Raw genomic sequence first — 16198 nt, forward strand, 5'->3', positions numbered from 1 at the left:
TTCACGACATTGTTTTCGATGAAAATATTTTACAATTGAAGAGAGAAATTTCAGATAAAATGAAAAATTTAACAGTAGTAATAATTTAACAGTTCTGTTATTACCATTTTTCGTTAAAAAAAAAAGAGAAAAATGATGTTATATCATTTGTCACGCTTTGTTATATATTTCTCGTAATATTGTGAAATATAAAAAAAGAAAAAAAAAACAATTGTCAAATATAATATAAGAAATTTAAAAATTTTGTAACATGATTATTATTGGGGATGTTTAATTAAATATAATTTCCCTTGCAACTATGTAACTTTCGTTTTAATTGTAATTGACTAATGGTACACACGAATTCATTTCAGGATCTCAGCACCGTTTCAAGTAGCTGCTGTGGCTCTAGTCCTCGCCGCTACAATTTCAGCTTTAATTGGACATTGTTATTCGGATCATAGAACTCTGGTGGCCTGTGGATTATTTCTCCTCAGTGGTAAGCTTTCATGCGAAATCAAAGTCGAGCAAAGTTGGCCATTTCTATAAATTATATTATTAAATGGCTCATTATTACGCTCATTATTACGAACGTAAAATTATTACCGCGTTTTAGGTTGAAAATTTTGAAAACGCTTGTCCAAAGTTTTATCTTTTTTATCATCCTTTCGCGATAACAAGGTTAAAGGTATACTTTAAGAAGAAAGAACTTTGCAAAGTTGGAATCCTTCGAAAATTGAAAAACAAACGAAAAGAAAAAAGATAGAGTTTAAAAAGTTTAAAAAGTTATTTCAAAATTAATATGATATTGAAAATTTGAATAATTCTTTAGTTCTATCTGTCTTTAATAATCACCTCTTGATAGATTATTAAAGAAAGAGAAAAAAATCGGGTTGAAGAAAGAAATATGTTGGGATCCGTTGAAATTAGAAAGTAAGGGAGCAATTTACTGAGCTTAATGTACATTTAACGCCATTTCAAAATCTTTTTATTTTCATCCCTAGCAAAGGATCCATTCTTCTTCTCGGTAATTTTCTTTTCATGGGCTCGACAATTTACCCCTCGAAAAAGGACAGGACAGAAAAGTAAGAAAATTCTTACAATTCGTACGAAAGTTCCAAAAAAAAGAAAAATCACAAGAAAAAAAACTCCTCCAAATTAAAAGGTGAAGAATTTCCACAACTTTAAAAGCTCCACATTCTCTCAGCAATTTTATCTCAGTATTTAAACAAAGAACGAAACGAAAACGCTAATTAATTTAAATTATTAACACAATCTTTTTTCCCATCCAAATTTCGCCAATGTTCTCCTCAATGCTTCAAAGAGAAAAAAGAACGAAAGAGTCAAATTTTTTTGAAAAAAAGAAAGCCGAGAAAAAATCGCAGTAGCGATTCGTAAAAATTCTCTCAAAATAACACGAAGTTCGTAGAAGAAGAATCTCATCTAAGTGTTATTAAGTAAAAAGATGATGTTCCCTTCTAATCCAGCGAAAAATCACACGAGACAGGAAACGTGATGATTAACACGCGCAGAGAGAGCGGAAGAGAGGCGGTGGAAAAAGAATGGAGGATGATTTTCCGAAATCCAAAGGTCGTTCGTTCACTGGTCACGTATCGAGTTTGCAACCTTCTCCCTTTTCCTGAGAGATGTGAAAAATATCAGCGGTGTATCAATCTCACTTTCAACCCCTGTTGAAAAGTCAACATCCTTGATCCTCCAAACTGAGAATCGTGCCTGAACAATTCATGAATCGTTTTGGAATCGGATATTCATGTATATATATATATATATAAGTTGCTTCTTTGTTCCTCGGGGAGGTTTGTAGCTTTGCCAATGATGCGGCTTCTTAATATTCGAGAGACTGTTTCCTCGGGAGATGAATCGCTTTATTAAATAAAAACGTGTACATTTTGAATGGGATAGGGGCGGCTTTTGCGATGAAAGTGGATTACTTGGTTATTCCGGTTTTGTTCCCTTCTCTTTAGGGAGGGATTTTTCCAGATTATCCGAGGAAAGGTGTAAATTGTTTATCTGTGTTTTCTATTAGGATATTTATGATATGGTATTTATATAAATGCGCGAAAGTATTATATGTTTTTTGCGTAATATTTCAGCTTTTTTCAATGATAATAATTATTGGAAGAGTTTCAAAAATAAATATTTTCTATAGAAAAATTCTCAATTAAAGAATAAGTTCTATTTCAGAACTGATATATTTAATTGATTTAATCCCTGAAAGTGCAGGGATCAACGAAAGTGTATCATTCTGCAATATTGAACAGTGTTAGAAAAATAAAAAAAAATTCTGTTTGGTGATAAGAAAAATGATTTTTTATACGTACGTATAAATAATATAAAAAAATTGAAAATATTATAAATTGATAAAATTAATCTATAAATATAAGAATAAAAATTCAATAATAAAAATTACAATTATTACGTGAGTATAATTTTATTAAATATTATTATATAATTTTATTAAACCATACAGTTTGAACAAGTATAAATTTAATTATTATAAATAATTCGATAAATAGTATAATTATATATAACATTAAAAAGAAGAGAGAAAGGCATTGTCTCTGATAAAATTATTTATTTATTTATGTAAATACATAATATTTTAACGATGAATGGCAACAAGAATTTATAACAAATCAAAGAATTTTTAAAAAATCCTATGTCTTTTTTTTAATTCTTCTTTTCCATTTCCAGATTGCATCATGGAATTAAACATTTCCGTGATCACAGATATCCGATCGATCGAAAAATAATAAAAAATATAACAAAATGGACGAATCTGTATCGATGGATCTTTCTATTCGGATAAAATCTAATGCGTGAACGAGGAACGTGAAAGGAAAAAGGAAAATCGAGAAAAAGGATATTCAGGGAAACTCTGATGTTCCTGAACGCGCGATGAATCTGAGCTGACTCGATTAAAAATCGGTCGGATGAGATCGTCGTTCGAGCGGAAGAATAAAACGCGACATCCCTTCGATTTCCTACCAAATAATTCGTCTGCCTCGGCTGTAATTAGCGACCAATTTATCGATTCCCGACTTCTTTCCATGAGAAGCTTCCGACTTCCGTTTGATAAGACAGAGCAAACAGAGAAATCTGCCTTTGGATTTAAGCTTTTGTAAAATTTTTAGATTTTTATCGTAGTGATTTTATTCTGTGCCAAGTTGGAGAATTGGAAACATAGTTCTATGTAAAACTCTCCTCAGAAGAATTGGGTTAAAACATCCGGAATATTGAAATTGAAATTGTTAAAGATGTCATTTTGTCAAGTATTTATGGGAAATTAAATCTAGAATTACGAAAGATCCAATTTTGACGGATCTTTTTATAAGTTATTAAAATATTTGAAAAATATTCATATTCATAATAAAAATATGAGAAATAGAATTAAAATCATCCATATACAAGGATATTGAAGGAATATTAACATATAATGATTAGTCAATCAATTTGCATATTTAATTATTAGATACCATGTGCAGTCAAATATGAACTATGATAATCAAATGTAAACTAGCACATCAATATAGTTCCAAAGATAAGGATATTGAAAAGTGGATATTATTGATTAAAAATTACTTCAATTATTTAAATAATATTTAATATATAGAAAATTGCATTACATATTTACATATAATACATTAATAATTTTATTCTTCTCTCAAATATTCTTACAATATATTATTATTATAATTAATATTAGAATTATAATAATAATTATACAAAAATACTTTTAAAATAATGATTATCTATTTATTTACTTTTTCATATAACTTTATAGTTCATTACATATATAAAATAAAACTTGGAACAATTCCAATATTAAATGAAATATTAAATCCAATATTAAATCAAATAAAAGAACAAATCCAAACAAATTCGTAACAAATACTAATAATAAAATCGAAGAACGATACGCATGGAATAACGATCGTTTCAAGTACGATAGAGGGAGAAAAAATCGAAACGATTTTATCATTGTCGTTGCTATTGCGGGAATTTTTCATGGGTGTATCGGCGGCGAAATATTTCCCCTGTTGTTTCGAACCGTGCAGAGGACACACGCGTGATGAAGTCATGCAGAACACGCCAGTGGATCCGTTTCCTCCATTTTCCCTCCCCGATTCTTTCTCTTATTTTCGTGGTGTACACCAGCCGGCGGATTTCGCAGGAAACCCGTGTACGTTCCACGCCGTGAATTCGAAGATATAAGCACGCGGAAAGCTCGGCAATTTCATACAGCGAGCATACGCGAGAAATATACGTATACACGGTGGCTGTGTATGTATATAAATTTCGTTGAAAATCCACCGGTATTCCGAACAAAATTTTAATCGAAATGTAAAAGCCCTCGAAACTCGCCCGGGAAAATACTTTTTCTCCCTGTGAATATTTAACTCGTGTTACCCCCGTGCTCGTGTTTCAAAGTCTCTACTCAATTTTTCCATTAGATGGATTAATCAGGTACAGCGCTTAAAGGGGGTGGGGATACGAATATGTAATTCTCTTCCCTTTTTGGAAACTTTGTGTGTTATTACGTTGCGTTTAATCGCTCGATTTCCCGCGTTATTCCGGCGATACATTTTTGATTTCGAATGAAATGGGTATTAAAATATGGAAAACGTTGGAATTGGATTTAATGGATATACGTAAATTAAGGAATATTTTATACGTGTTTTTACGAATATATCGTGTTTAGTAATATACTGTGCTTAAATTTATTATTCATATATATATATAATTTTATTCTTCAAAGTATAGTATAGCATATTCTTTTTAATACGTTGTTTTAATAATTTTTACGCAAAGGCAGGACATATTTTCGATTACAATAGAGATTAATCCCCAGAGCGAATTAATTTAATTTACATATCGATCTTAAAGCTTTAATTTTCACGTTTTTTCCCTATATACTATTTCTTCTGAACCAATTCCAATAATCGAAAAGTATCTATCTCTAAAACAAAAAACTAATTAAAATGCAAACTTCTCGTCTTGTGAGATCTTCGAGTCCTCGAATTAACCCTCGAATTAAACAAAAAAAAATAACAATTAATACCCGCCATCGAAGAATATAATTCTCCATTCTTCATGTTTCAAGACAAAGAGTTTTGGAGAATTTACAAAGAGACGATACCTTCGCTGTCTAAGGTCTCGTTTTCATTTCGTGCGTTCCTTTCCTCGTGGATCGTCGGGTAATCACGCTTGGGGGAGGTAAAAGCGGCGGAAGCCGGAAGTTCTTCTGCAAGGGCTCGTAATTACATGTCCGTAGCGTACAGGTCGACCACTGTGGAGGGAAGAAAAAGGATGAACGCGAGAGATAACCCAAAAGAGAATGAGAAAGAGAGAGAGAGAGAGAGTAAAACGTGGTCGAAACTCGAAAGCGAAGGATCGGTCTGATTTATATCGAGCTTTACTACTGGACCTCGATCTCGTTCCTCTCGATTCTCGAGGGCCGTGCAATCCTCTCGCAGCTCGTGGAATTTGGATCAGAAATTTCTTTGGAATCCTATGGAATTCTCCGTTTGATCGATGTCCCTTATTTCGCCCAGGGAATTGTGATTCATATCTTTTTGAGAGACGCCCACCTGGCCTTGGGTTTATTACCTAAATTTCATGTGGGATTACCTTGGATGACACATTCGCGTCTTTTCTCGATGTTCGAAGATTTTCACAATTGCTGAAATATTTTGGATTTTTTTATTCTTATTCTTTTTGACACACACTCTTATACTTTTTTATAATAATATGATTTTCAATATTTTATCTTCTAAGATCACCTTTATCTTGTTCTTATTATTATCATCCAGAATTCTTTTTTTAGCCAGCTTTGCTTCTATAATATCAATAAAACAATTCAGAACGAATCAGACTCATCAAATATCGAATGTTAAAGATCCTCGATTAATTACAATCAATGACAAGAAGAAAAAGAAGAAGAAAAGAAAAGAAAAAACTTTCAATCCGAAACAATCAAGTGAAAATAATCCAAATTTTTGTAACCAATTTATTTTTAAAATAACCAAATTCCCCTACCTTTCTCCAACTTTCCCATTCTATCTCATCCCTCTCGACACTTTCCATCCTCCCTATCCCGAACTATAAATTGCCAAAAGCCATTTGCAACGCGATAATTTTCGACAGACAGGTGTTGGCTCCCCCTTCTCGTCTAACTTTGGTTTGACTTTGCGAAATGAAAACAGGTACCCAAAGCGACGTGGCTTTTGTCCGTGTTCCAGTGCGAGTTGCGTGCCCGACCAGACGTGACGTTTTATTGGCGGAATCGATACAATATCGCGGAACTCCCTTACACTCTGCCGTGCCGAAAAAGTTCTTCTGCGGAACATCAAAGCGAAGGGGGCCACGGCCCCTCGAAAGCAATACGAGCTCGATTTTCTCCAGCCCCAATAACAGGGGAGGCACGGAGCAATCGTGCGATATATATATATATATATCGTGTCGCCTGGAAAGAATTTATTTGTCGCAATTTGGCCGGCCACAGCCGCCAAAGGTTCCAGTTTTATCGGTCGGGGTACGTGACGAACTTTTTGGAAAATTTCTTAGGTTTTTCTGAGACAAGACGATGCAAGTCTTTTTCATTGATGGAAATTTAGTGGCGGCAGGTGTTGGATTCTCGAAATTGCGATGATTTAATTTTGTCGTGAGAAAAGTTTTTCATTTCTTTGCATTTCTCGTGATGAAATTTTGTATTTAAAAATGTAAATCGGATAGTAAACAATTTTTATGTCAAGTGAAATGATATACTTGGGCATTGATATAGGTTGAGAATTTTTTAATTATCTTAATTATTAAGATTCTAGAGTTTTGGTTAATGAAATGATTGGTTTCAGATTGAGATTTGTAATAAATATTTAATTCTGATGTAATATTCTTTAATATTTTAATGGAAGTTTGCACAATCATACATCGGATCAACTTGAAAATTTTACAAAATGGCAGAAATGGAATATCGATGGGCTCATATGTTTTATATTTTAATTTGCAATATTTATTTATTTACAATTGTCTTCAAAATTTGTGGATATTAAATTAATTTGTCACATTCGTATATATTATTTACATCTATGCTTTTTCAGGTTTTTTTTTATTATGTTTGATATATTGCAAGAGATAGAATGGCGAGTTACAAGATCTGCAGAGTTACGACTTCGAACTGCGCGATAACTACTTAATACTTATCGATAAGACGTCTTTTCCGCTTTCTTTCTTAATCCGCTTCCACTTGCTCCAAGTTCTTCAAACTCTTCTCCTGAAACTTCAAAACGATTACGTCTAAAGTAAAGACAAACAAAATTAAACGATCAAAAAGTTAGAGATGAAAAGAGAGGAGATCACAAAATATTGAAACAACTTGAAACTTGTAATCTAGAAAAAATTTTAACAATTTCGAACAAATAATAATTAACAATTGAATTAAGATACAAGTATTGGAATTTTGTTAGGAGAAAATTTTAAAATTAGGAAAGAGAAAGTAATGGTGAGAGATAATATAGTCAAAAAGATATAACGGTAGGATAATAAAAATTTATAGATATGAAAATTTAATGGAAAAGAGATAGAAGAAATTTGACAAGAGAAATTTGACAGGAAGAAATTTAAATAATGGAAATTGGAAGGAAAAAAGTTTTGAAATATCGAAAAGAGACAAAGTGATAAAAAGAAAGAAAGAATAGGAAGAAAATAATAGGAACTGAAAGATAAATGACAAAGTCATAATATAAATTGAAAAAAGTTTAAAGTTGGAAAGGGAAAGATAATAAAAAGTATAAAAGTCAAGAGAACTAATGGAAAGATAATAGAAATTCACAGGAAAAGAATGGAAATTGGATCAAAATGTGTAGAAAAGAATCGGAATAATAAAAGTTGAAAGGGAAAAGTTTTAAAATATCAAGAATTGACAGAGAAAGATACGAAGTGAAAAAATGTTATTAAAAAATTTTCTAAATATATAATTAGTCTTGAAAAAATAAGGATATAAAATGAAAGATATTAACAATTATCACAAATATGATCATCAAGTTTTAGTCTTTACCTGATCTATTATTATTACACATTTGAATACCCTGACAATTATAATTGCAGATGAAAAATACAGTAAATTAAATCTTCATATTAAAATAAATTTTTTCCTTTAAAAAAATGTTGAATAATTATTCATAAATAAAATATTCATAAAGAAAAAAAAAATATAATTTCATACACGAAAGTATAAATGCATACGTAAAGAGAGCTTAATTAAATCTCTTTGTATTATTTATTTTATCATTTACATTTTCAGTCATTTAGGTGTTTATCAATAAATTATTTCTTCTCTTTTAATCACGTTTATTTTCATTCAAAACATAAATATTATTTAATATACATAAAGAAACATGAATATTAAAATAAATACGAATGATACTAATAATGTTCTCATAAAATCACTTTTAAATATACCATCAAAATATTGTTCATAATATTATAACAAATCTATTTACAATTTTTTATCAGTTTTTTTCTCTCCATAATTTTTCTATAAATTCCTTTCACTCTCGTTCAATCACTTTCTAATTTCCCCCATTTCTTAATCTCTTTCTTTTTTTCTCTTATCATTCCTCCAATACTTACTTATTTTTATCAACATCTTTAATTTTCTCCATCAACCTCCAATTATCCAATACTAATTATCCTCTCTAACATCATCATATTTTTTATTCAATTCTTCATTAAAAATTATTTTTCTCAATCTCCTATAATCCTTCCCCAATCCTCCCTACAATTTTATTCATTCGTCTATCAAATCTTCCTCATGCCATCCCCATTTACTTTCCATCCCAACAACAAGCCCACACCTCCTCGCTTCGTGATTCCTTCATTCACCTCGGTGTCTCGTTTCCACCGAGTTAAAGCCGAATTACATTCATCGTCCCCGTTTCTAGGTGGCGCGAATTCGTCAGCGGGGACGCTTGCATAGCGCTAAATGCCCCGGCGAATAAACGGCGGGAAATTATCTGCAACGGCTCAAGTAATAACGTTTAACTGCGCCTTCGTGGCGAAAGAGGGCGAAGGATTGCGAGGAATTATAAATTGTTGGGGGGTAATAGTTGTAATTGTTTCGTTTCTACGCGGGAGTTGGGGAGGTGCGGTGGCCACAGTTTAGCCTCCATTTCGTTAGCGCGAATGCGCTTTAAACGCTGCCTCCCCACCAGAGAAGATTATTCTCTATTTTCTGAAACGGTAAGTTGAAGGATCTTTCATCCTGAAATGGATAGGGAAGTTTGCATTGGAATTATTTTTCGAGGTCCGGAGGAATGACAGGTATAATAATATTGATGCAAAGTAAGGATTCATTTTAAGCATTGTGCCAATTCTTCAACAATGAAATTGTGTTACCTCGAGAATGCAAGTCAATTGTCTAATGGCTTCGCTTTGTTTTGGAAAATTGTAGATACAGTGAGATTGATGATTGGCAGATATTACAGATATTGTCGAAAAGATTTTATTCTAAGCCTAAATTTTCATGTCTAAAGTTTTAATGCAATTCCATGCAAATTTCAATAATAAAATTGTAATCTTAGAATTAAAATATTCTTGGATACTGACACATAAGTTAATTTTAACCTTCCAGAATGAATTTATTAATCCTTTTTTATGGAATAATAATAAGAAATATAAGATATATAAAATTTCTTCATCTGATTATTTACTGATCCTCGTTATCTCTGAACGATTGAACACCGTGTACAGCTGGGTGAAGAAGCGAGAAAAACGAAGCGAGTGGCACAAATTTCCATAACGAAAGGCGCGAACGGAGAAATCGAACGCAACGAGAGAGATTCGAGAATTTCTAACGATAATCGGAAGCAGATTGTCGGCGAACGAAACGGAACAAGTCGGTTAAGTGATCTGGCAGTGTCCGAGAACGCTTGGTCGGCCACGTTGGATGGCCGTGCCCACGTTGGGTGGAAATGCTTAGTCAGTCGACACGAGAAATTATAGGTTGGGAACAGGCAGCCAGGAAAGCCATGAATCCACCGTGAAAGCAAATACCGATCGTGAACGTTGTTAAACATTAAATCTCGCGAAAATGTTGACGGAAATTGAGCGGTTGTCCATTCTCGTGGAAATACTCCTGTCAACTCTTTTAATCGGTTCGAGATAGTTTATGGTTTTGACATTTCTTCGATAACATATATTTTTTTCTATTGTTTAATGGAATAATATTTTAGAAAACAATAATTTTTTGGCTGTTTTTTTTTATCTATTATATATATATATATATACATTCAAAGTTTAATGGATATTTTACATTTTTCTTTTTTTTTTGAAAATATTTTAATATTAACAAATTTATCCTACATTCACATTTTCTTTTGTAGTTGCTGTTCTTTCTTCGTATTTTGCCGATATAAAATCGTTTCCATGGAAATATTGAAACAACCACGAATACAATATAAAAGACTACGAGATTACTTCGATCATTTTCAAACCGGAATTCATTCACTTTACACCCAATACACATCTGTTTAACTCGACCAATCCATTCTAATCTCTATTTGTATTATCAAGATCTCGAGATTTTGCATTTATATAATTCAAACGATTCGCAAGATCTAGATGGGCAAAATCGAAAATTAATTTCGAACATGCACACGAGATGTGTGTTAATGATTCCAATTAACACGTGCATCGAGGAGGAAGATCTTCCGTGATGGTTTCAAATTCAGGGTTCTGAGTGAAACCAGAAAGCTTCTATTGTGAACGTGTGTTTGGTTCGAGCTTGTGTGCAGGTCTAGGTTAATGCACCAAGAAGCGCATTACTACTGGCAGTGTTTATCATTAGGGAACTGTAAAGAACGGATATGGCAAAACTACCGGTTATTTACTATTACATGGAACAAAGAAACTTCCTTCCTCGAGATCGATCGAGAAAAAGAAAATAGTTCCTTTCTGCATCCTTCCGGTATTTGCGATTTTAAAATTATTATTTATTTAAATCTTTCATAATTTCCAATAATAATAAACGTGAGTTATTTTATACGTAAATTGAATAAAAAAGAGAGATGAATTGTTTGATCATAGATAATAAGAAATAAATTTGATGTGTAGAAATAAAAATTGTTTCGTTATAAATAAGAATAGAAATTTCTTGTTTGTTTGTTATTTATTATTATTACATTTGAATTTTTAAAAGTTGAGATAAATTATAATTTATTTTATTATTCATATAGTTCTTCTAATATTCTGATTTAATTTAAAAATTAAATTAAATCTTAATTGAATTATGTGGTCTTTCATATTCTAATCTCTAATATTGTTTCAGTTCCTGACAATATACGATAGAGATGATATATATTGATGTATAACTAAATATATATTGATGTATAACTAAAACTATATATAATAATTATTAAACAACATTGAATAAAAATAATATCAAATAAAATTTGTGTAAAGAAGAAAATTATACGATTATATATATCATGGATTTTCTCAACTGTTTTTTATGAAAACACTTTTATGAAAGCGATGATTTCAATGTTTCTCTTCAAATATTCTATGTAAATATTATCATTCACGTGCTAACTTCTACGAATAATAATAATTCCTACAGAATAATACTTTCTCCTCGAAATTTTCCTAATCATTTAATATCTCATACTATTTTTCGTTCACATTTAATTGTATTTCAACAAATTTATTAACATAATTATTTTCATATCTTTCATTTCAAATTATCCTTATTTTTTTTTCAGATGTAGATTAATAATAAAGATCAATTTCGTCAAAAATAAATATATAGAAACAAAATTTAACATCGATCAAAAAAGAAAAACAAAGATTGGATTCGAATTACTTGTTGTAAAAAACAACAAAGAAAATTAAGAAGCGAGAATATTTATAAATTGTTCACGAAAATTACCAAAAAATTTTGGTCGCTCGTTAATCAGACGATCTTTCAAACTTTTCTGCGCGTGTTATTATTCATAGACCCGTAAAAAATTAACGCGCATCTCGTGTCGAGCAAGTTTAACGCGCCAAGAAACGAGCGAGCGAAACTAAAACTGCTAAAAACCGCGTTGGAAATCGCGAGCCGCGTTTGAAAGTACGGTGGCGCAAAAAAATTTCTAACGACTTCCGTAAAATTAACTAAACGAGACAAAAATGTCTATCATCCTCGTGGAAACACAATATTAAACCTCGTGATGTCTGTTTCTTTTATCGTTGACAAGCCTTAAAATGGAATTTTTCTTTTTCATCCTCAATTCCTGTGGAAATGACTTTTAATTCATTTTTATCTCTTCCTTTTTTAATCTTATCGTTTGGAAGATATATTTACATTATACATATTTTATTGTTCCTGACTATTTTATATACTTCTGTTATGTACTACTACAACAGACCATTGCAATCACAAATGAAACTTGGATTTTTAATAGAAAAAACGTGAGAAGATTGTAAAAGTTTTATTAGCAATATCTACTCAGAAGAAATAAAGGAAACTGTGCCATTAAATTCTCTTTTTCTTTTATCTCGGAGATATAAGAACTTAAAAGTCTTCTCTATACTTAAAACAAAAGTGCAAGGATTATAAATAAATCCACAACTTAGTGGCCTATATATTTTTCTGGAATCGTGTACCACGTTTTTCCAACAATCTGTCACTTGTCTAAAGTTTGGAATAGAAGATCAATGGTGACAAACTACAAACGAGAGATCCGAATAAGCAACTAAAGGATGAAGATATCGAACCGATTAAAAATTACCTTCTTCCTTATTCACAATGATATCTTGGGAACTAGAAGTCGTATCGAGAAATGAATGAAAAAGCGTTTTAAAGGGTAAAGTTCCACCCTTCATTCGTGCGATTAAAAGTAACTATCTTATAGTTATATAAGAAGTTATATAAGTTCAAACTTTTTCACTAAATTTTAATTAAGTTCTTTAAGATCTTTATTTAACCCACATTTCTTTTCGACATCCAACTATTAAAAAAAAAAATCTGCTATAATTTCAACTCTTTCCCTAATTAACGCCCGATCAACGTTATTATTCTTCTCCACTCGCCGTTCAAAGATACATTTCTCTTCCCAGCTCTTAAAACGTTACACGCAACGATTAATGAGCGGTAGAAAGGTCTAAAATAAATACACGAGCTTAGTTTCGCGCGTCGAAGCTCACGTTTCTTCCTCTCGTTCATCGCTCGTTCCGTTTGCAGAATTTTCAAGGGTTGAAACAGTCACCTTAACGAGGCTGCTTTTCTTTTCGTTCGCGGCTGCAGGCGCTAAACCCTCCGACGAGGCTCTCCCCTCGTTTCGACAGAAATTCACGCCGCTTTTTCCTTCCATTCCTCTGTGTCCATCACGCTGGACACGATTTTATGATGTGAAATTATCATGGAAACAGAACAAAGAACAATTTCGCATTCCTATAAGTTTCACGGCGCCCTTGATTTTTCGTGGTTTTGATCGAGATTATTGAGATAAGATTGGATTGTTGCGCAGTAAGATAATGGTGTGATAGGATTGTAATGGAGGCCAAAGCTTCGATGAGAATACGATTTCAAGTGGTACCAAACTTATAGTTTATTTGGTGACTGGGTTGGAAAAATCGATACTTCGAATTCGTAAGTTTGGAATTTATTTTTAAAAATAGAAAATTTGTGAAAACAATTTGAATATTTAACAATTTTGGAAATTGAAGAAATAATATAAATATTTGGTTTTTCCTTTTTAATTTTAGAAGCTTGAAAAATTTAGAAACTCGTAGTGAAATTTTAATAATTAATCTTTTAGAAATTTCAAAAATTCAGTGTTTGAAAAATCGAGGAATACCGCGTTCTCGCCTTCGAAGACGCGAAGAATCTTTATACACGGTTCAGGCAACGTTTCAATTAAGGATCGAGGACGATGTTGCGGTTTCACACATCCTGGAGGAGCGGTGGCCAAAGTAATAAGCGAGATTCGACCTCTTGGAGATCCAAGACTGCCTTAATAAACCAAAGACGAGCCTCTCGAGAACACCTTCAAACCCTACTTAAGAGTTGGAGCGGTCGATACTAGTAACTTGACGACCACAGGAGTGATTCTCGTTTCTCGAGGCTAACAAACAATCGAGAATTGACGCGTTCGTACAGAATGAATCGATCATGGAAGGGAATTTAATCGTTTCCATCGTTTGAGGAAACGTGTCTATAAATTATTAATACAAAAGTTTTATTATTCGATCGATTGGATGGAATTTTTCAATGATTTTGGAATTCGATTGAAATAATTATAGTTCAAGAAATTTTATAGAGGATAATTGAGAAAAATTGAAGCGAATTAAAATATATAATCGATTCAATCGTTTAAATTATAATACAGGGAGCAGCGAAGAATTTATTCTTTCTTTTTCTTCTAGATGGAACATCTTATTAAATTCTGAAAGGAATTTACATCTTATTAAATTTTGATGGAAAAAGATTAAGATTTAAAGAAAAATTTTATTAATCTCTTGTCATCCTCTTAATACTAATTCCTCTTTGACTTATGATTAAATAATAATTAAACTTCTTATAAAAAAAAAAACAAATATAAAAATAAATACAAATATATTTTTTATAATATATTATATATTTTTACACGATAGAATAAAATATGAAATTATTTAATTTTTTTATTTTTTATATATTCTCGTGTTATCACAATGTCGGACCATTCTCAGTTCATACCACTGAATCTTCTTACTGATCAAAAAATCGTCTAAATTAAATATGATTTTCAGATGATGATTTAATATTAAAACTCGTTTAGAAAATTCTTCTCTGTTCCGGCAAACCAATCAACCGTAATTTCTTTTTTATAATATCTTCAAAAGATTCGAAACGAAAGCGCCGAAATTCAAAATGAACAACGCGCAACAAGTTGCTGCTTACATATGCTTTCCCGGCGTTTCGACAATTTACCATTCGACGGGAAGCGATGTAAATTCCCGATTAAACACTCTCTTAATACTCGACGAAGCTTTTCCAACTAGTCAAACAACTTCCGATTCCCAGAGGCAAGAAAGAACCCGCAAACTAAGCTTGTTCCTCCGCTCTGTTCCGGAAAGAAAACGTCAAAGCGTTTGCTACACTATGTATCCCATTAGCATGTTATTCGACAACCTCGTTAACATTCATTATTTGATTAATGGAGGATGTCGTTTATTGCTATTTTATTTTCTATTAAACTATTATTTTGATTAAATTTATTTTTAATGGAATATGAACATAGATATAATTTCCTTTTCATGAAAAATTATAATTTATAATTTATAAGTTTATTTCTGAATTGATTTTTATTCCAATATTATTTCAATTACAACGAAATATTTATTCGTTTATTTATTAGAGAATTAAATTAGAAATGGGTTACTAATTTTTAGTATATATTAAAATTAGCATAATGTATAATGATTATTTTGTTTTATCTGATACCAAAGTGTTGAAACCACATTCGTAGTTCGTACTACTGAATTTCTTATTGATCTTAAACATCCATCTCCAATATAATTTATTAAATTCAATTTTCATATTTCAAGTAATATCTCATTACGTGATTATTAAAATTTCTAAAAATCAAATCAATTAACGATTCAATTAATTACTTTGTCTTCTATGTAGGGAACAAAATTATATTCTCTCTTCGTATTTACAATGGCTCCACAAAAATACTCAAAAGTGGAGCACTTTTTATCAGAGTTCACATTTCATCGATCACTTTTAAAGCAATAATAAATTACACCAAGTTTAATGGATTTATAAAATAAATTTCCCAATCAAATCTCTCTCTCGCTCAACTAAAATTCTCTTCCTCCGAACTCCAACAACAATCCATCATCAATCTTACAAACTATCCCACAATTCTCGAAATCACCTCGGCAAGAACACGTCAAACAAGAACACGTGTACAACGTTTCCACAACGTCGTCCCACAATCAGCCAAGATTGAACAAAGTCTCGGCAACAGAATATTCCTCTGGAGCCAGGACTCTGACAGCTCACCAACGACACCAGAAGACAAAACTTCGGTCATGCATAATGCATTCGATGGAATCAGCGGCGATTTTCGACCGGCGAATGTAAATCGTCGAAAGAAACGGAATCGTCACCCCCGCCTCCGCCCTCCTCGGTGAAATTCCCGTGACCCATCTCCCCCCTCTTCCCTCCCCC

The 16198-nt window shown here is 31.8% G+C and overlaps 1 protein-coding gene across 2 annotated transcripts in view; it reads left to right on the plus strand.

The window, feature by feature from the left end:
* LOC102681568 overlaps nucleotides 1-16198 on the plus strand; it is a 173097-nt gene that overhangs the window by 120799 nt on the left and 36100 nt on the right. For both annotated transcript variants that reach the window (XM_006619166.2, XM_006619165.2), the window contains exon 5: nucleotides 354-478. In XM_006619166.2, coding sequence (XP_006619229.1) covers nucleotides 354-478 — 125 coding nt within the window. The remainder of the gene's footprint in view (nucleotides 1-353; nucleotides 479-16198) is intronic.

Source organism: Apis dorsata, unplaced genomic scaffold (genome assembly GCF_000469605.1).
Source record: "Apis dorsata unplaced genomic scaffold, Apis dorsata 1.3 scaffold_397, whole genome shotgun sequence".
NCBI classification, from domain to species: domain Eukaryota; kingdom Metazoa; phylum Arthropoda; class Insecta; order Hymenoptera; family Apidae; genus Apis; species Apis dorsata.